This window comes from Gavia stellata, chromosome 18 (genome assembly GCF_030936135.1).
Source record: "Gavia stellata isolate bGavSte3 chromosome 18, bGavSte3.hap2, whole genome shotgun sequence".
NCBI classification, from domain to species: Eukaryota; Metazoa; Chordata; class Aves; order Gaviiformes; family Gaviidae; genus Gavia; species Gavia stellata.
Window position 1 is genome coordinate 4,342,198 of NC_082611.1, and position 18,212 is coordinate 4,360,409.

Consider the following 18,212-nt stretch of genomic DNA (forward strand, 5'->3'; position numbering starts at 1 on the left):
GTCTCACAGTCTGCAGCACTGGCAAGCGCTGGCACCCGACACCCCGCACCATACGGTGGGGTGCAAGGCTCTGGCCTGCCCTGGGGCATCGGAGGACACCCTGCACCAGTCATCCGGCCTCCCCTGGAAAGGGCCCCGGCCGCTGAGGAGACCTGCTGGAGCGGGACAAGGAGGGAAAACCCCTCAGGGTGCCCCCCGCCCCGTGACAGGGTCCCACACGCACAGGCCTCAACGCAGTGCCTGTGGCAACTGAGGCAGCGTGTGCAGCCCCCATTGGGGAACCGACCTGCCCGGTGAGGCGGCGGGACGGGGACAAGGCAACAGCGGGGCCAACACCTCCCCAGCGGGCCCGCCCTGAGGGGGGGGGGGGGGGGGGGGGGCCGCGCGACCCGCCCAACATGGCGACAGCTCTGCGCCACCCGCCCCAACATCCGGGTTCCCGCCTGACCTTCCTCCCGTGAGCCTCAGCGGCGCGCCCCTTCCCGGCTTCCCCCGCGGCGGCGCAGGGCAGCAGCAGCGGCAAGATGGCGCAGCCGCCGGGTGAGTGCGGCCGGCCGCCAAGGTGACCGCGGCTCCCTCCCTCCCTTCCCCTCTCCCCCCCTGACTGGGCCGTGTTTCTCTCTGTACCGCAGTTCCCCTCAAGGACATGAAGCTGCTGGACGTGAAGCTGGGCCAGCTGCCCAGCTGGCTGGCCATGAGAGACTTCACCCCCGGCGGCATCGGGGGGGCCCTGCGAAGAGGTGAGGGGGGCCGAGGGGGGCCCGCGGCGGGGCAGCCCGCCCTGCGGAAACAGCTCCGCAGCCCCTCGGCCGGCGAGCACCGGGAGGGTGTGAATCCCTTCTGACGGAGCTAGGCAGATCGGTGCAGGAGCATCTCTGGCTGCTGGCGTGGATGTTAGCTGTGGCAGGGGGGTTCCGGCAGTACAGGGGCTGCTCCAGGGCGATTTTTGCTTTCCCAAAACAGTGCTGCCTGTAGCGTCTTGTTCTCCCGTTTGTAAATCTGTTTCTCGTATGGGCTTTATCCGCCAGAGGTTTGTTTTCAGTATTTGTTCTTGTATAAAGAGGAAATAGGGTGACCTTACTCCTGAACCTACTTGCTGAAAACTTGAGGTTTCCCAACATCAAGAGTAAATAAAAAAAAAAATTGCAATTGATCCCTAAAGATGATAAGAAAGGACACAGGGCTTTTATAGATCGCTTGGCAAAAGTTTTGACTGATGCCCTTTGCTATAGATACAGATACGGCATTCAGGTAGATTTAAACACAAAATATTGAATGCAAGTGCCTACATGATGTATATACAGTAGTACACAGTAATTAGGTAATTCCAAAGCAGCTTGAGCTCATGAAAGTCACAGTAACATTTAGGCAAAAATGATAAATGGTGCTTTTTTCCTTTTTTTTTTTTTTTTTTTAAGGCTTAGCACTATTAATTTGAGAGTTCACCGTGCTTAACTAACACACAGGTTGCCTTCCCTCGGACTTGCTTCTGAGACCCTCAGATGTTTCATTAGAAACAATTTCCTGATGTTCTGTGAAACCGGGCTGCTTCTTTCTGACACAGAAAAAGATGCAGCCCATCTGGCTGCTACGAAAACTTTTCTCCTACGCAGGTTACGACAGATACTACAATAAATATATCAATGTCAAGAAGGGGGGCCTCGGTGGTATCTCCATGGTGCTTGCCGGTTATGTTGTTGTCAGCTACATCTGGAGCTACAGTCACCTGAGTAAGTAAATGCAGTACAGCTGAGCGTGCACAGTGCAGCTTGGAAGATTGCTTGGGGCAGTAAAAACAACTAATCCACTGCTGTTTTAGAAATAAAATTAAAGACTCGGCTAACCGTTGCTGCTTGAATCCAGGACTATGGGCAAGCAGACTTCTTCTAGCTACAGAGAACTTGAACGCTTCTATTAAGTTATCAGATGGCTAGTATTTTCTTGATGATGAAGAGAGCATAGATCTTGTTGCGTGTCTGAGCTGACAGAAACTACATGCTCAGATTTTTTTAGAGTGCTTTCTTTTCTGTAATTTCAGGTGTGACATTTTTTTCTTGTGACTGCAATAAAATTAACTTGCTTTACTTTGAATGATACAGAGCATGACCGCCACAGGAAATACCACTGAAGCGTGAACGTGCAGCTCTTGAACACACCTGGCTACTGGAACAGTTATCCTGACAGAAGACTTCAGAACTATTCATATTAAAATCTGTACTATTATGACCAATAATAAAGTGCATACACTTTACATTTACTGAGCTGACACTCTCATAACTGACTTGTTAATTGTACTGTGCAAGTGAGTTCATCGTCTTAGAGTTTTACCCCTCAGGGAGAAGTTAAGAGATGGTCAGGAAAGCATCTGCTACTTGGGTTGCATTATGGACTAGGGAAACTATTAGAACGGATTCCTATTTAACTGTTTGATAAAAGTAATAAGCATTGGCTTGCTTCTTAATGGGCATTATGTACAGGTTGGACAACTAGCTGAAAGGAGATAATACTTTGATTTGAAAGAACAGTATCTGAGCTTTAAGAGGCTTGTTGGCATGGCCATATGTTTTTGATTCTCCATGAGGCTGTCACTGGGGACTGTAGGTATTTGGGCAGTTTTCCATCATTGCAGTGCGCTGCCTCAGATGAGATCGGTTCAGCTTTAAGGAGGTGTGTAACTCTGGTTCTGTCACTGGGATGCTAATGCTTCTTACCTCTGATAACCCATTTCTATCAAAACTACCTACTTTCATTACTAAAAGAACATGGAAGGTTACCCTGAACAGGTGTAAGCTTAAAACACCTTTAATACAACAAAGGTCCATGCAGTTAAACTAAAGGAAAACTTTGCTTCTTGACTTAAATGCAGTGGTGAGGGCTTTAACAGGAGACACTGTGTGTGTAAATACAGCTTCAGGGAGCATCTGTGGGTCTGGCCCCAGCTGATGACCTTCCTCACACCTCTCTAAGCAAGTGCGTCCCACTGTCACAACGTTACCTGCTGACGCTTGAAACTGCAGCTGGGCACTTTTCCGAATAGGAAGGAGAATGAAAACCACTTTTTAAGGGACATGAAGAATCTCTCAAGAGCTTCAAGTGGTAACAGGAAGGCTTTCAGTTTTGGGAACCATCTGTCCAGGTAGTGAAGACCACACACTGCTGAACTAGACGGGGAAGGCAGCCAGGCACCAAAGTGCTGTAGTTCCCCTTCCACGTGCCTAGTTCGGCTGCTGTTCAGCCTCCGGGGACACAACGTGTTATGAGAAGTGTCTGATGGTCTGTCATAACCATAGTCACTTAAGCTTGAAGCTTCTATTTTGAGTGACTCTGACTCTCCACTGTGAAATAACCACAGTCATTCAAACCAACATAGGCTCTGGTCACTTCTCTTAATCAAGTCATATTACCTTGTTCTTGAAAAGTAAGTTCACAGCCAGCTTTTTCCATCAGTACATTTCAATAAAAACAAAGTATAAAGGCAGTCAGCAAATGAGAGTTGGGTTAGAATCAATAAGGCTCATACTGTAGGTGCAATTTTTTTTTAATTCACATTTTATCATTGGCCCTTTTGAAATAGTCTCACAAAATGAATGTGTTTTGGCTTGCAAAAACTGCTCTCAGAAGAATGCTCTACCACTTTTAAAAGCAGTGTTCCATAAGAATATACATCTCCACTTCTTGGTCTTCTCTAGGCTATGGAAATACCTGCTCAGCGTGAGCTGGATGACAGGGGAGCTAAGACAAGGCTCTTCTATTTCTACTCTTCAAGCCGTGATCATTTCCCGCCTTGCTTTTTGCAAATGGAAAATGAGAACGGACGCGGCTTTCCTACAATCATTGTTCCTCGTCGTTCGGCTAACCACAGAGATGCCAATTTATTCTCCCCTTGATCGGTTCTCACCCAGAAGATTAATTGCTATCCTTCAGTATAGCAAGAAGCACAGAAACAAAGCAAGTGGACGAGAGTTTCACAGCCTGGTGTACATGATGCGTTAAGTCAGCCACCAGGACAAGCTTACCGACTACAACAGGCTGGACCTGGGAACACGACTTTGCTTTTTAAGAGCTACAGGACAGCAGAATCCCTGCTTCCTCACTGAAGGGAAGGCATTTCAAGTTTTAGTTTTCCCACTCAGTCTTCCTGCTTCCACAGGGAGGGCTGAAACGCTGCAGGTTCTCCAAAGAGAAGTGGCAGGAGGAAAACACTTTAAAGAAACACTGGCGTAAGACGCGTTTACGTGGAGTGCTGCACCGGTGAGGGGTTTGCGTATCTATTGGCTTTTAGATCTACCTTTCAGCAGGGCTCAATGAAAACAGGCGGAGGCCAAAATCTATTTTAAAAAGGTTAAAACATAAAAAAAGTTGTGGACAATTACAAAAATGTTGCTTAGCAGCAGCCAGCCTCTGACCAGTTCTTTCAGTAATGGCATTAAAAAACAACCTGATTAATAGTTCAAGACATAGTGCTAGGCAGAAACCTTTTCTCAGTGTTAATAGCTCCCTCGCACTCTTCATTCTGCTCTGTCACTGTCCACTGAGAAAGGCCAGATGTCCTTTGGTGCATCTGTTGGCATAATGACCTTTTTCACCACACTGAAAGAGAAAGAGAGAGAGGAATTATTACACAGTTACAGTTTTTTTCCTCTAGCTGCCTTTATTAAGGTAGCCGGCAACTGTTATGATTTGGAAGCTTTTCCACATACGGAAGATGCTGCATTTAGAAGGTGAAGTGAAATACGGTGTCACAAGGAACACGATTTATGGGCTATTTCCACTCCTTGGAGCAAAAGCTGCTTCTGTGCTGGAAGCAACCTGATGCCATGTTATTATAATGCACTACAAAGGAGAGAGCTCTCAGCACACCACTACAAACAGCAAAGGGCTGTAATTTCAATGTTTGAGGCTTCCAAGACTACTCCATCTGATATGCACTACATCAGAGATATGCAGGGACTCTCCTGACCAGCTATCCTGAATTAGACAGAGAAAAGTGCATCTGAACAAGAGATTCGTGACTTTGCACCTTGAATCTATTCAAGCGCAGAAAGAAATGCCAGTACCTGATGCTACAGCATTCTCCAGATATCTAATTTACTTGCAGCTAAAATAATAAGCCGCTATTAAAGGTTTTCAGTGAAATGGATTAAGCTACTTAATATCCCTGTCCAATCACAGTAATTTTTACCCAAACAAGCACCTAAGGCACAGAAGTTGGCATGTACAATGATGTAACTGGCAAAGCTGATGGAACAAGGAAGATTCTTTGTCCTTTTCTAGTGGCTAGGGTTGAGGCTTTTGTGGAAAAATAAACAGAGATGGAAACTCAATTGTGTCAAAGCGTTACCGGTGCTCCTCAACGAGCAACCAAGGTGAATAGCTCATTCCTTGGTTTGACAGTGACAGCGTGCATTTACAGCTGAAATACTGAACAGTCTTTGCATATTCAATTTCTGTTACTCGCAAGGACCTTCCACGCTAACAGGGGAGAAGAAAACCTTTCTACAGTCACCAAGTGTAAGCAAATTAACTCATGAGACAAAACTAATATTAACTCTTATTTTGAAATGTACAGTTTGGCAGTCTCCTTTAACTGTCATGGTGGTAGGGTTTCCTGTCTAGTAGCAGACGAGCAAAGCCTGTCCTACAGCAGCCTTAATTGCCACAGCAAGTCCATTAGCTGGCAAAGACCTAGAGGCCTCAGAACTCACTGCCAATTCCCACAGCTGTATTCACGCGCAAAACGCAATGTCTGTTGAGCAGAACGCACATTTCGTGAACCTGTTCACGCAGTGAAAAAAAAACCTTTTGCAGGACCAACACCCCTCATCACAACAGTCCATTCCTTTGCCCGTGACAAGCAACCAGCAGCAAAGCAGCACGATGTAGTCCAGGTGACGTGCACTCAGTACTTCTTAAATCTAGCACGCTCTGCTTTCCCTCCTCGTCCCTCCCCTCTGAATTACCTTGTAGCAGGTGACCTGCTCCAATGGCCGGGGTCCTCTGTTCCCAGTGTTGTTATTTTGAGACTGCATGACTCCGATGACTTGTGGTGTCCTCTGTTGGTTAGGAGAAGAGTTCTGACTCGTTAAGTGCATCGAGACCTTTACGGTTGTTATTTTGTTAAGAAGGCAAAAGAGCATCCCATATATCAAATGATCAATTTTCCTCCAAATCTGCGTGTGGGTGCTCTGCCAGCTGGAGCACCAGAGAGAAGAAATCAAGCACTGAGGCTTACAAAGCCCAGAGATCCTGCTTTGCTCTGGAAAGCAGATTTAGAGGGTAGGTCTAGGCTGCTTAAGTATCATTGCTATCACTGAGAGATGTCACACAGATTACAAAAACTGGCAGATTGCTGCACAACCACATATGACATGCTTCTATGTAAGGTGGGAGTGTTCTGTGACTAGATCTCCATGTAAAGTTGGAGCGATTGTGGGGCTTTCGTCGCTATAACAGCACTCAAGGCTGCTCGCTGCTTAATTCTTGCATAGCACACTCCCTGCCAGGCAGTGCCCCAAGCAACAGAACTGCCACTGCTGGCCTCTGAGCTGGAGGACAGTACTAACGACTGAGAAGGTTAACCAAGGCGAGGGGAGAAACAGAACAAAGCAAAACACCACAGACGAAGGCAGCAGCAGTCTGTTGTGATCAGATGGTGGATATTAGAGGGTTGGGAGGAGGAGAGAGAAGGGACAGTGCTTTGCGGTTTATAAGGATTTGTCTCCAAGTTCTTAATTACAAAAGAATATCACACCCTGTTGTAAAATAGGAAAGGTTTTCCCTCGTTCAGTCAGTATTTCTTCCAAGGCTTTACAGCAAGCCAGATCCAAGAGCCCAGGTGTCTAGTTTTGACCACTAGACAATACACCCTCTTTTAAAGCACTGTGGGAAATGCTTTGAGGGTGGGTGTGTAGGGGAGACAGGGAAATCGTGTACCTTTTGCTGTGTTTGTGTCGGTTGAGGCAGTGGTGGTTGCTCTGTGGTTCCCATTGGCAGTTCAAACCGAGGGCTGGTTTAGATGGAAACAAGAAAATTGATTCTTAAATCATATGCCAACGTTTTACCATCAGCTCAGTCAGGTAGCTCCAAAGAACAAAACAAACGTTTGGCCAATTAAATTCAGCTCACAGGAAATAGACCTCCCCCTCTCCACTTCTCTTTGCATTCTGATGCTCAGCAATTACATATACAAAAATGACAATCCAATATGTAGTATATCCCTCTACCGGTGAAATCTTCTGGAATATAAACCCATGTGATCCCACTGCACTGATGGCATCTGATCACCACTCCAGAGTCTTACGGGTAACTCCCTGAAGAGGCCCTGCCGCATATCCTCAAATCGGTACAACAAACTAAACATTGGCCAAATCTCCAAAGCCATTGGGAAGCACTGGAGCACCCTCATTTGACACATACTGGATTACAAGGGAAACACAAGATTACAGGACAAGCTTGGAAGCATACTCACTGCATGAATTTACAGGTAGGCCCCTCTGGACAGAATCCTACGAGATAATTCACACAAATGACTCTTCGAGTGTGCCGGTGTCTGCACAGGGGGCCTGCAACACAAAGCTCAGTAGTTCACGTTCCACATATACATACCCCAGCACTCAGTAGTAGCAGATACACAAGCAGATTATGCAAAGAAAGAATAGCAACACCCTACCCTTGATTTATAGCCATAGAAGCAGTAACTCTGTGACATACATACCATGTTTACAGAAGCCTCTGTCATACCAGGGACAGTCTTTGATCTTAGACTCCGGGTCAATGTGCAAGAATGGACATTCTTTGTTACTGCATTCCCCTGTACCAAAGGCAAACACACTTCTTGGTCAATTGTGCAGGTTCGAGATCAAATGACTCTCAAAACATTACCTGGATCATGTAGCTCCCACAAAGCTGTAAGCAATATTTATAAGTTCAGGCACAACAGTCTTACTGCCTGCCTTAACCTAGATGAAGAACACCAAGGACTCACCCCCGGTGAGTAAAGTTCTACCAGACCGGATTATTTATGGGTGCTTTTAAAAACAACGCGGAAACTAAATTTGAAAGAGCAGTCATGATAACAAAAACCAAACATTTAGTGCACCAGAAGTGTGGAGAAACTACAAATTGCGCACTAACCTCAATCCAAGGAAACCTACAAGACTGTAAGTTTCTGACAGCAAGTTGCCTCATTATGTCCAGATCTCCAGAGCTGGAAAGGAAGTGCATAAAAGTTTTGCACCCCCATGCCCTCTGCTGCTCATCAACTCCCCAAAATAAGAGTCATGCAAAGACCAACTGCTCAGCCTACTCATCTCATTCCCGAAACAGAACATTAGGCATAAAACCCAGTAAAAACTTGAACTTCCCCCCTCTTCCCCCAAGGGACAAGCTCTTGAGAGAGAAGACATCTACAATTATTGGTCACAAATTTAGGGGGATAGTAAGATGATGGACTAAGCAGATCTGAAAAAGTACAATCTAACAATATCATCAGACACAGAAGAACTGTAATGCTCTGAAGACGGACGAGAGGGATGTACCAGGATCCTCCTCACCAGATTCCCACACCAGCAAGGAACGCTAAGTAGAAGCTATAATGCCCCTTACCAAATTTGGAGTAGAAGTAACACTCAGGCATCTTGGTCATGTCATACTCGTGCAGAAACTCGCACTGGTCTCCCTTTTTGCACAGTCCTCGTAGCCAGTGTTTGCAAACAACTGTCTTTTCCCCACTGATGTGTCGGAATGGGCACATGCCTCCTGCGGACGGATGGGGCAAGGAGAAGGGGAGAAAAAGAACAATTAAAATCTGCCACACAAGAAGGCACAGGGCAACAGCAACACTTCGTTCCCCTCTGAAAGAGGCATTTCAGAAGGCATCACTTTTTCTTATGAATTTAGCTTCTAGTGGCAATGGCCACTTGGGACATGTCTTATGTTACCCTCTAACGAGCCAAGCACCGTAGTCTCCAGCTCTTAATCCTGGCAATCACAACCCACAGCTACTAATACAGCCACATCTACAGCAAGGTCTGCGTGTGATCAGTTCAAGCCTTCCTTTACCGGTAGCTTTGCTTATTCACCTCCCAGCTTCTTAAAAAAAAAATCATTATGTCACCATTGCTGCAGTTATTCCAACATCCTGTTTTAATCCTCTGTCTAGGTTATCCCCCCATCTTCACAAAAAACAAGAGTACTGCAGACAGTCTAGAAAATCTAGTTTCCCCCCTCCACCCCCATGAGTATAACTTTATGGGGAATATTACTTGCCTTTTCCACAGGCCGCCTTTAAGAAAAATTCACAGACAGCTGCCCCCGATTCTGTGGAGAGAACAAAGAAATAAAATTAATTTTAACAAAGTTGCACATCAACTTTTAAAATATTTCCCTCCCCAGAAAGACTATCTGGTCCTCAACATCAAAAGAAAAGCAGTGTTTTGGTTTGGGGAATTTACTTTCCCACACAAGTTCCTTGTTCAACTCTGGCCCTGGCAAATATCTGTATTTGTCCTGGGGGACACCAAGAGGAATTTGCAGAGGTTTGGTGCTTGTTTTGCTTTACAGATATTTAGGTTTTATTGACTGGTTTTTCCTCTGCTGTTAAGTCACTCATGTCAGTGAACCCTGTGTTTACAGTCCTGGCAACAAGAGTCTTATATGTTTTGACCAGAACAGCCTGAAACAACCATGAGTGTGTTATCCCTTGCTGATCCTGACCAACAGGAACCACAACATTCGAGGGAGTTAAAACACAAGTTTAGTAGCCCGGCCAGAAAATTTCAGCAAACTACGAATCTCCTTGAATCTCCCAAGACTACCTGTGTCAGATTATTAGACTGGAGGAAAAGATCTAGAGAACAGGCCACAGATATACCTAAAGATGAAGTCTTCCTGCCATCAAAATGCCTCATCTATCAAAAGGGAATTAAATAAATAATAAAGCATTGTGCAGGAAAGTGATGTTTATTCACGATAATGCCTCAACTTTCATTTTCCAGCCTGGCTGGGTACTGACTATAACTTTCATTAAGTAGGAAAGAAAAACATCTGGATTGAGACAGAAGTCTCACAGGGAAAGCAGAAGTTGGGTGGATCTGAGGATAAGACCTGAGCAAGGTGCTCAGACCCCCGGAAACCTCCCTCCCTCCCTCCCTCCCTCCCTCCTACCCACCCCAGCCAAACCCGGGCTCCTCCCGGGCCGGAGCCCTGATGCGGCCCCAGCCCCGAGGACGGCTCCGGGGACGGGGGCCAAGAGCCGGCCCCGAGCACCCCGGGGAGGGGGGAGCCGCGCAGCGCCCCGTGCCCGCACGCACTGTCCATGCCGGGGAAGGGCAGCGGCTGCGCCCCCAGCTGCTGCTCCACGGCCAGTTCCAGGTCGAACTTGATGTGGTCCACGCTGGCGATGAGCTCCTGCATGGTGGCGGCTGGGGGGCGGCGGCAGCGGGAAGGAAGGGGGGGTATGGTGGTGGTGGTGGTGGCAGCGGGCGGCCGGGCCCGGGCTGGCCCGGCCCGGCCCGCTCCGCTCCGCGCCGGCAGCGCCTGAGGTGAGGGGAGGCGGCGGCGGCAGCACCTCGCCGCCCCGCGCCGCCCGCCCGCGGAATGCCGGGAGTCACCTCTGACCTCGACGCCCAGCGGGCAGCGCGCACGCACGCGCCTCCGCCAATCAGAGCGCGCCGGTCCGCGCCGGTCCCGCCCCTTCCGCCCGCGCAGGCGCCGCGGCTGAGGCGAGCGGAGCGGGGCCGGTGCGGGCCCGGGGCTGGTCCCCGCTCCGCCGCGGTCGGGGACGCGTCCTCCCGCTGACCGCGGGCACATCATGCGGTCCATGCGGCTCCTCGTCCCCCTGGGGCCGCTCGCCTCGCGGTGCCGGTGGGCTTCCTCCGCTGTCCCGCGGGGGCGGTGGGCAGCCCCCGAGCAGCCCGGGAAGGCGCCGCGCCTGCTCCGGCCCCCAGGCCAGGGGCCACTGCCGGGCTGGAGGCCGTTCAGCTCGTCACAGGCGTCCTGCAAGCTGCCCGGTAGCGATCTGAGAGAGGTCGATGCTGGCAGCTGCGCTGAAGCTGTTGGGGAGGAGGAGGAGGAGGAAGACGATGAAGGCGTGGAGTTCGGGACGCTGTCTAATAAATTTTCTTCAAGAAAATACTATCACAAAACCACATCGCGCTTTCAGAATTTAAAGCTTGAAGAAGAGGGAGAGGAAGAACCGGAAAGAAAACCTCGACGTGGTCCTAAGAACACCCCGTACTGGTACTTCTTAAAATGCAAGGCCCTCATCAAAGATGACAAGGTTTGTTCCAGCTCTTCCCTTACTTGGCTTTTAATAGCATTGATGAAAGATGCAACTCCGCAATTCCATCCCATCTGTATTGTCCTATTGCTTAGTATCTTCACAGAAAAAAGTAAAATAAGAATTTGTGAGGAGTCCCGTGCTCTGTAGGACTTCTACCACAACCTGCCCACAGCTGCGTATATTAATATCCATTGTAATCGATTCTGTTGCTGCCTCATCATGGATTTTCCTCTTCCCTGTAGCTGGCGGAGGCTCTGGAGCTGTTTGAGGTGCAGATGCTGAAGGAAGAGCGTGTGCAGCCAGAAGAAAGCAATTACACTGTTCTAATTGGCGGCTGTGGCAGGGTCGGCTACGTGAAAAAGGCATTCAGGCTCTACAATGATGTAGGTTTAAGTTCTCCCTTCTCTCAAACCTTCATCAGGTTTTCTAAGCTAAAACTGATCCAAGCATTTGGTCACGTTACTTTATCTCCAAAATGCCTCTGAGTTAGTGTTTGCATCTTCTTAGCCTGAAACTCTTAAAAATGAATTATGAAATTCTAGAAGTCCTTTCCTAAAAAGCCAGTTCCAATTCTTCTGCTCTTCCCTCAGATGAAAAAACGAGGCTTAACTCCCACCGAGGCCACTTACACCGCCCTGTTCAATGCCTGTGCCGAATCACCGTGGAAAGACTCGGGCCTGCAGAGCGCTCTCAAATTGCGGCAGCAGTTAAAGAACAAAAATGAAGAGCTGAACCTGATCACCTACCACGCGCTGCTGAAGGTCTGTGCCCTGTGCTCGGATCTCAGGATGTGCTTTGATGTACTGAAGGTAAAGACGTGACTTTTCTCCTATTGAGTGTAGTCTGCTCTGGTTAAAGCTCCTGGAAGTTGCCATATTGCATAGACTTTTTTATTTCATTTCCAGCAGAGGTGATTACAGATGACGTGTTTATATTTCATTGATCCTTGGTCTCACACAATGACATCATCTTGGTACATACCAAACTTTAAGCTTAAGTACATAAAAGGAGGCAGCTGCAGAGGTTGACTTGAAAAACTTTGGTCAGGTGTGTTAAAGACTTAACGAACAAAGTTGTTGTGGGGTTCACAGCTACTGTGTCTGTCTCAGTTTGTTTTGAAGATCCATATATTGATACTTAGTTCCTCCAGAGCTCTTAGAGCAGCTCTCCTCAGAAGGGCCAGTCTGGGAGTAGCTAAAAGGATTGCTGTTCCTGCCCCCGAATTCCCTGTAGCTCCCATCAGGGAGAAGCTGGGATTTCAGGGCTTTCTTTCTCCTGAAGCGATCGTTCTGCTCGCAGCAGTGGGAGTTCACCCAATGCTTTGTTGCTGCTGTATCCCCAGAAGACAACAGCGGTATTTGAGCTTCACAGCTAGCTGGGACAGACTGTTGGGGTGACTAGGAAGTTTAATGCTCTCTCTGCTCTTTTAGGAAATCGTGCACAAGGGCCATGTTCTCACAGCCGAGACCTTCAGCTTCCTTCTCATGAGCTGCATAAAGGACAGCGAAAATGGCTTCCGATACGCCTTACAGGTTTGTCTTCATGTTCTAAGTGGGGAGGAAAAAGTGCTTCCGTATCGTAACTCGTCACTTGAATGTATGGAAGGCAACAGGTTGATCAGAGCTGATGAAATAGGAGGAGTTCAGCTCCTCCTAGGACAAGTTCTGTAATCTAGACTTCCATCAGGACATCTTGCACACTGATAAACCACCCTGGATGATCTCGCAAGACTGTGCTAGCTTGAGGTGGCTGTTAAGTGGCATCTCGCCTTGTCACGCTGTAAACTCACTCCTTTTCTGCAGGTAGATACTGTAACAGTGAGCACAGTAGATACACTTACAGTCTGCTAGAAATGCTCCTGTTATTTAATATCACCTACATCTGGTGTTCATCTTCCCCTTTGCAGGTTTGGAAACAAATGACTAAACTTGGAATAAAGGCCGATAGCCACACTTACAATTTGATGCTGCGTGCTGCGAGAGACTGTGGAATAGGTGATCCAGTCGTGGCTTCTGAACTCCTGCTCAGACCCACCGATGAGAACTCATCTCAGCTAAGGCTTACACCCGGGAGGCAGAAGGAAAAGGTAAAAAATCAGAAGAAGAAAGGATCAGAGGCTGCAGCTGCTGTCCAGCTAGATGTGGAAGCTATGGAAAAGCAATTATTTCAGGAGAGTTTGGTGCCTGAAGAACTGATTCAGCAACAAAATAAAGATGTGAATCAGGCTGAAACAGAACCACCTACTCTCAACAGCCCCAGCATAGCTCACAGCAGGACTGGAGCGTTGATGAGGAGAGGCCAGAACAAGATGGAGCAGGAACAAGCACACCTAAGCCAGAAGCTGCCTTTCTGCAACCTGCCCAACTTGCTGGATTCCAGGATGCCTGACGCAGCAGTGGTTTCCCTGGGGACAGTGGCCACACCATCCGATAGACTGGCTTTGATGGGGAACGTGGAAGGCTTCTTGAGTAAAATGAAAGAGGATGATGCAGAACCCAACATTAAAACATTTACATTACTGGCTGAGCTGGTGGAACCCCAAAGCCCCTCGGAGTCCTCTTTGCTGGTACTCCTAGATGAACATAAAGTCAAAGTAGATGTGACCTTCTTTAACACTTTAATAAGGAAGAAAAGTAAACAGGGAGACCTGGAAGGAGCAAAGGTGAGGAAAAATTCAGAACCAGCCCTGTCACCATCTCCTTGTCTCAGGCCTCCAGCGTTAACCTGTGTTTTGCTGTGAGACCTGTTTCACTATCCGCAATAGAAACGGGGAATCTCACACTGTTTTCCACAAACCAGTGCTCAGGTTGATTTCTAAGTAGTTATGGATTCTGTTCTAGCACCTTCAGCTCTCTGTCTGGAAAGCTACAGTGAGACTCTTTGGAAACTGATGTCAACACTTGTATCTTGCAGAGTGTGCTGCCAGCTCTAGTGAAGAGGGGACTATCACCTAACCTCCAGACATTTTGTAACTTGGCAATTGCTTGCCACCGAGAGAAGGATGGACTACAGTTACTCTCAGATTTGAAGGTAATAAACTTGGGGTTTGAGCTGCAGGAAGAGGCAAACTGAAGTGTTAATGCTTCTAAAAAGACCTGCTGAGGTTTCTGTGGTGAGTGGTTGTGTTCTCACTCCAAAAACATGCAACTCTAGAGTAGCTGCCAGCTCAGGTGGTCTGTCCTACACCTGCGCTGGGCTAAGAGGGGGCTCATGGGAAGGGGTGTGCTGGCACTGTAGAAGCTGCTCCGTGGGTTCTGGAGCGAGAGCCTTGCTCCTTGGGTAAGAAGTGCCTTCTCCTTCTAGGAGTCCTGCGCTAGTCAGCAGATAAACCAGTTTAACTTCAGTGTTCGTTGTTTACAGAGGTCTGGAGTAACTCCCAACAAGTATATCTACAGCACACTCATTGCTGCTGCCATGAGGCGGCTGGATTACAGTTACCTCACAGAGATCCTGCGAGACATGAGGAATAACCAGGTGCCTCCCAATGAAGTTATCATACGCCAGCTGGAGTTCGCAGCACAGTACCCTCCGAAATTTGACAGGGTAAGTAGCCACGCCTGGTCAGAGTGTGAAGGCATCTCGAGGGACACCAACAAGGAGGGGAAGCGTAGATGTTTGCCTAAGCCTTTTTCCTTTGGGTTTGTCTGATCTGGCTGACAGTTACTTGAGCTGTTTCTTTAGTAGCAGCTTGTAGCTATTGCACGCTGGTATTGAAGTGAGCTCTCTTTTAATAGAAACTTGTTTTGTTGGATTTCTGTTTGCAGTATAAGTCAAAGAACCCGTACCTGGAGAAAATTGATGGTTTCCGTGGCTACTACTATCGGTGGTTAAAAGTAATGGCAGGAGAGGAGACCCCCCATCCTTGGGAAAAATACAGAACAGCGAAAGGTGCGGTAGATGACAGTAAGGAAGAGGCCGTGCAGGAACAGCCCGGGCAGAGGTAGCGGTGAGCAGGATGCTGAAGCCTTGCATCTTCCTTGTGCTGGAATAATGTGGCACTTGCTCCCTTAAACTGTCTTGTAGTAAAGCTGCTTTGTGTTTCCATGAATACAGGTTCTTGCGATAACTACATAACAAATGCACTAATTCCAGGTTACAAACCTTAGCAGAGAGTTCCAGTGAAATTTAGCTTCCTTCTACACAAGATCAGGGGAGGGCTTAAATCAGCCTGGAGTTTTGAGAAGTGTATTATTTCCTTTCCACACAGCCTTTGAAATCCAGTTAGTTGAGAAAGAGGGATAAGAGCTGGTTACAAACAACCCACATTTAGAATACCTCACAGTAAATAGAGCAACCTTAAAACAAACAAACCAAAACACATCCAACAGGAGAAAAGGGGCATAGAAATGTTTTGTCAGAAGATCGCACCACTCTCAGGAGGGCAGACTTTATTTTAAAATAAACAGCTACACAAAACCTACTCCAAAACAACCACCATTGTATACATGATCCAGGTGAATATGTTGCTGTTTTAATTGCTATACAGAAATACCCAATCACACAGAAGGTGGTTATAACTGTGCTAATAGTCCATTGTGTAGGATGATATCACTCAGAGTTCAAGAAGCAGTCTTATGGCTAAAGGCTTCACCCAGAACAGCCTCTGCATCCGCAGTGAGTGCATTCAATGATTCTCCCCTGGAAAAGAAACAGGAGGAGGGTATTTCAGCCAAGCTACCGTGAGCGGACAGATCAGCAGGCTTGGGCCTCAAGGCAGAGAACAGGTCTGTGGGGGAAGGGTTTCTACCATCTAGTTTTCTGTTGTTTCCCATACTTTAACGACTTTAAATGACCATGTGCCAAAGCTGGCGGTAACTTTAGAGTTGGTATCTAGCTGGTTCTACCATCAAAAACAGAAAATTATAGAACTAGAGGAAATCACCCGAAAGAACAGCACTACCTCCTCTGCTGTCCCTGGGAGGAGTTAGACCGGACAAGTAGAGGAACAAGCTGAAAACCCTTACCACTTCCAGCTTGCTTTTAGGGACCCTGCAGATGCAATTGGTTCCAAAGTTGGTGTCCCGTGTCTGGATACACCGCAGGCAGCAGAGGTTCTCGTAGCCCTGTTTCTTCCACTTTGCAATCAGGTTTTTGTCGGCGTATCCTTCCTTGATGCAGTACTCATAGAGCTCTGTAGAGGAGCAGACACTATCACAAGTAGCTCCCAGCAAGCGTTAGAAGACTCACTATCAGGAATTACTAGCTGTAGTAACTAGCAGTTAAAGCCAGGCAGCTGCCAGCCTTCCCTCCATCTTCCCTCCCCAGAAACCTGATCCTTCCCACCAACGCCCCAGTTCAGGCACATCCGCAGGCAGACATCTTACTCCATTGTGTTTTCCCCTGCCCAGGGTAAAGCATTTGCATTCCTCACCTCTGCTGATAGCTTTTCTTTTATAGAAGAGATCAAAGATGTAACGTGTTTTCTGGTGATGAATTCTGAAGATAGGCCAAAGGGATTCCACTTTCCTCTTCCCTTCATGAGGCTCAGTCTCCGCTGGGAGGGAACACAAACACCAGGTTTCAGATGCCCATTTCAGGAGGCCAACTTATTTCCTTAGTCACTTTGCAATAAACTGTTCCAAGAACGTTCATAACTTTAATACATTACAGAGATAAGACTGAACTTAACGGGAGAAGAGTCAAATGAAAGGGACCTGACCTGGAACAGCTCTTTCAGGAAATGAAAATAAAGACAGACAGACAGTGGGGATGATGTGACCCACACTGGGATGACAGGTGACTTCAGGGCTGCCCTGGCTTGTCAGACCAGAGCAACAGCATGGACAAGAACTGCCAGTCCCTCCGTACCCACCAGTGACCTTCAGCCAGGGTTTGGCTGTGGAGTGCCCTAAACTGTATACCGAACTTCTGTCTTCTGTAACCTGGGTACACCCAGAGAAAAGTGACCAGTACTTGCCCAGTCTCGCTGCAAGGTAGAGATATAAAAAAGGCCAATCTATATTTGCAGGAGAAGCTATGCTTCCTGATGCAGTTAAGGATGAGTTTGTTTCAGGGACACACCCTTAAGAACATCCGGCTGTGCCGCTTACCTTCTCTCATCTTCTGATCCAGCTCATCCAGTGTTGGCTCAATCAGCTCCCAGCCATCCGGGGGAGGCTTCCTGCTCCTCTTCACTTTGGGCATTGCCTCGGAAACAAGGAAGGTGAAAGGCGAGGGAACGAGGGTTTGCCTGCGCTCAAACGTGCAGGTGCTCAAAGTCCTGAGAGCCACTGGAAAAAACGAAAGGAAAACAGTTGTTAGATACAGTTCTCCTAAGATTTCTGTGCCCCATTGCCATTTCGCACTTCGATGATAAAAATTAGCTTTATGGGGCTCGTGAAAGAGGCAAAATCTCGCCCAATGCGGCCTTGGGGACACCAGCAGGCCCTGGGATGAGCACTACATCCGCACCACCACAATAAATCATTTTTTCTCCTCAGCAAATTGAGAGGACAGCCGCCCCTCCCCCACTCCAGGCTACCCGGAACCAACAACTTCCCCCCGCTCCTACTGAAAACCCTGGCGAGGCCCCCCGGCCCGGCCCCGCCAGCCCCAGTGCGGCCCCCGGGACTCACCGGGGCTCGGACCGTGTTGGCGGCGGAGGGGGGAGCCCGCGGTCCTGCTCACCTGCCGGGGGTCGCAGCTTCCGCTCCGCCGTCGCGCCGCCGCCGTCGTCACCCGCGGGGCCTCTCGCAGCCGGGCCGCCCCGTGGCCCCGCCCCTCTGGGGTGCCCACGGCGGTGCCTGAAGGAAACGCTCCCCGCCGTGCGCGCCCCCGCCTCGGCCGGGGCAGAGCGGAGAGCGCGGCCCGCCGAGAGGAGAAGTGATCCCGCTCTTCGCTGCGGGGGGACGCGGAGGGGCGGCGCTGAGGGCAGCCCCGCGGCGGGGGCCTCGCGGGCCGCGGTGACTGATCGAGGGCCGCGCGCCGCGCG

General features: G+C 48.6%; 4 protein-coding genes across 6 annotated transcripts; 2 read left to right on the forward strand and 2 right to left on the reverse strand.

Annotated features, from left to right (window-relative positions):
• Nucleotides 1-506: 506 nt before the first annotated feature.
• ATP5MF (ATP synthase membrane subunit f) lies at nt 507-2,251 on the forward strand. Its single transcript, XM_059826228.1, has 4 exons — nt 507-540; nt 633-740; nt 1,614-1,730; nt 2,100-2,251. The coding sequence occupies exons 1-4, from the start codon at nt 525-527 to the stop codon at nt 2,126-2,128; spliced, it is 270 nt and encodes an 89-aa protein (XP_059682211.1). The 5' UTR covers nt 507-524; the 3' UTR covers nt 2,129-2,251.
• Nucleotides 2,252-3,542: 1,291 nt separating this feature from the next.
• Nucleotides 3,543-10,413, reverse strand: CPSF4 (cleavage and polyadenylation specific factor 4). 2 transcript variants are annotated; one of them, XM_059826227.1, is made up of 8 exons: nt 10,311-10,413; nt 9,268-9,318; nt 8,605-8,757; nt 7,715-7,810; nt 7,469-7,562; nt 6,934-7,006; nt 5,961-6,053; nt 3,543-4,590 (listed from the first exon to the last, which is right to left on the reverse strand). In XM_059826227.1, exons 1-8 carry the CDS (start codon nt 10,411-10,413, stop codon nt 4,522-4,524), a joined length of 732 nt encoding a protein of 243 aa, XP_059682210.1. In that variant the 3' UTR covers nt 3,543-4,521. The 2 variants fall into 2 exon arrangements, with proteins under 2 accessions (XP_059682210.1, XP_059682209.1); XM_059826226.1 differs by having other exon boundaries at nt 5,961-6,074.
• A 397-nt stretch (nt 10,414-10,810) lies between these two features.
• PTCD1 (pentatricopeptide repeat domain 1) lies at nt 10,811-15,329 on the forward strand. Its single transcript, XM_009810832.2, has 8 exons — nt 10,811-11,278; nt 11,524-11,664; nt 11,872-12,090; nt 12,712-12,813; nt 13,188-13,943; nt 14,195-14,311; nt 14,642-14,824; nt 15,046-15,329. Exons 1-8 carry the CDS (start codon nt 10,811-10,813, stop codon nt 15,223-15,225), a joined length of 2,166 nt encoding a protein of 721 aa, XP_009809134.2. The 3' UTR covers nt 15,226-15,329.
• A 325-nt stretch (nt 15,330-15,654) lies between these two features.
• Nucleotides 15,655-17,940, reverse strand: BUD31 (BUD31 homolog). Of its 2 annotated transcripts, none has more exons than XM_059826527.1 (5): nt 17,909-17,940; nt 17,332-17,511; nt 16,653-16,775; nt 16,246-16,412; nt 15,655-15,919 (listed from the first exon to the last, which is right to left on the reverse strand). In XM_059826527.1, exons 2-5 carry the CDS (start codon nt 17,423-17,425, stop codon nt 15,869-15,871), a joined length of 435 nt encoding a protein of 144 aa, XP_059682510.1. In that variant the 5' UTR covers nt 17,426-17,511; nt 17,909-17,940; the 3' UTR covers nt 15,655-15,868. The 2 variants fall into 2 exon arrangements, with proteins under 2 accessions (XP_059682510.1, XP_059682511.1); XM_059826528.1 differs by lacking the exon at nt 17,909-17,940 and adding an exon at nt 17,857-17,897.
• Between the last annotated feature and the right edge of the window lie 272 nt (nt 17,941-18,212).

Excerpts from the sequence above, each read along its gene's own strand:
- BUD31 (XM_059826527.1), bottom strand. The coding sequence starts at position 17,425 with ATGCCCAAAGTGAAGAGGAGCAGGAAGCCTCCCCCGGATGGCTGGGAG. Across the intron at positions 16,413-16,652 it reads AAGAAAAGCTATCAGCAGAG|AGCTCTATGAGTACTGCATC; the intron begins GTGAGGAATGCA and ends GCTCCTCTACAG. Across the intron at positions 15,920-16,245 it reads CTAAAAGCAAGCTGGAAGTG|GGGAGAATCATTGAATGCAC; the intron begins GTAAGGGTTTTC and ends TTTCTTTTCCAG.
- CPSF4 (XM_059826226.1), bottom strand. The coding sequence starts at position 10,413 with ATGCAGGAGCTCATCGCCAGCGTGGACCACATCAAGTTCGACCTGGAA. Across the intron at positions 8,758-9,267 it reads AAAGGCGGCCTGTGGAAAAG|GAGGCATGTGCCCATTCCGA; the intron begins GCAAGTAATATT and ends ATCCGTCCGCAG. Across the intron at positions 7,811-8,604 it reads TTACTTCTACTCCAAATTTG|GGGAATGCAGTAACAAAGAA; the intron begins GTAAGGGGCATT and ends CCTTTGGTACAG.
- ATP5MF (XM_059826228.1), top strand. Across the intron at positions 741-1,613 it reads CGGGGGGGCCCTGCGAAGAG|GTTACGACAGATACTACAAT; the intron begins GTGAGGGGGGCC and ends TCTCCTACGCAG. Across the intron at positions 1,731-2,099 it reads CTGGAGCTACAGTCACCTGA|AGCATGACCGCCACAGGAAA; the intron begins GTAAGTAAATGC and ends TGAATGATACAG.
- PTCD1 (XM_009810832.2), top strand. The coding sequence starts at position 10,811 with ATGCGGTCCATGCGGCTCCTCGTCCCCCTGGGGCCGCTCGCCTCGCGG. Across the intron at positions 11,279-11,523 it reads CCCTCATCAAAGATGACAAG|CTGGCGGAGGCTCTGGAGCT; the intron begins GTTTGTTCCAGC and ends TCTTCCCTGTAG. Across the intron at positions 11,665-11,871 it reads CATTCAGGCTCTACAATGAT|ATGAAAAAACGAGGCTTAAC; the intron begins GTAGGTTTAAGT and ends CTCTTCCCTCAG.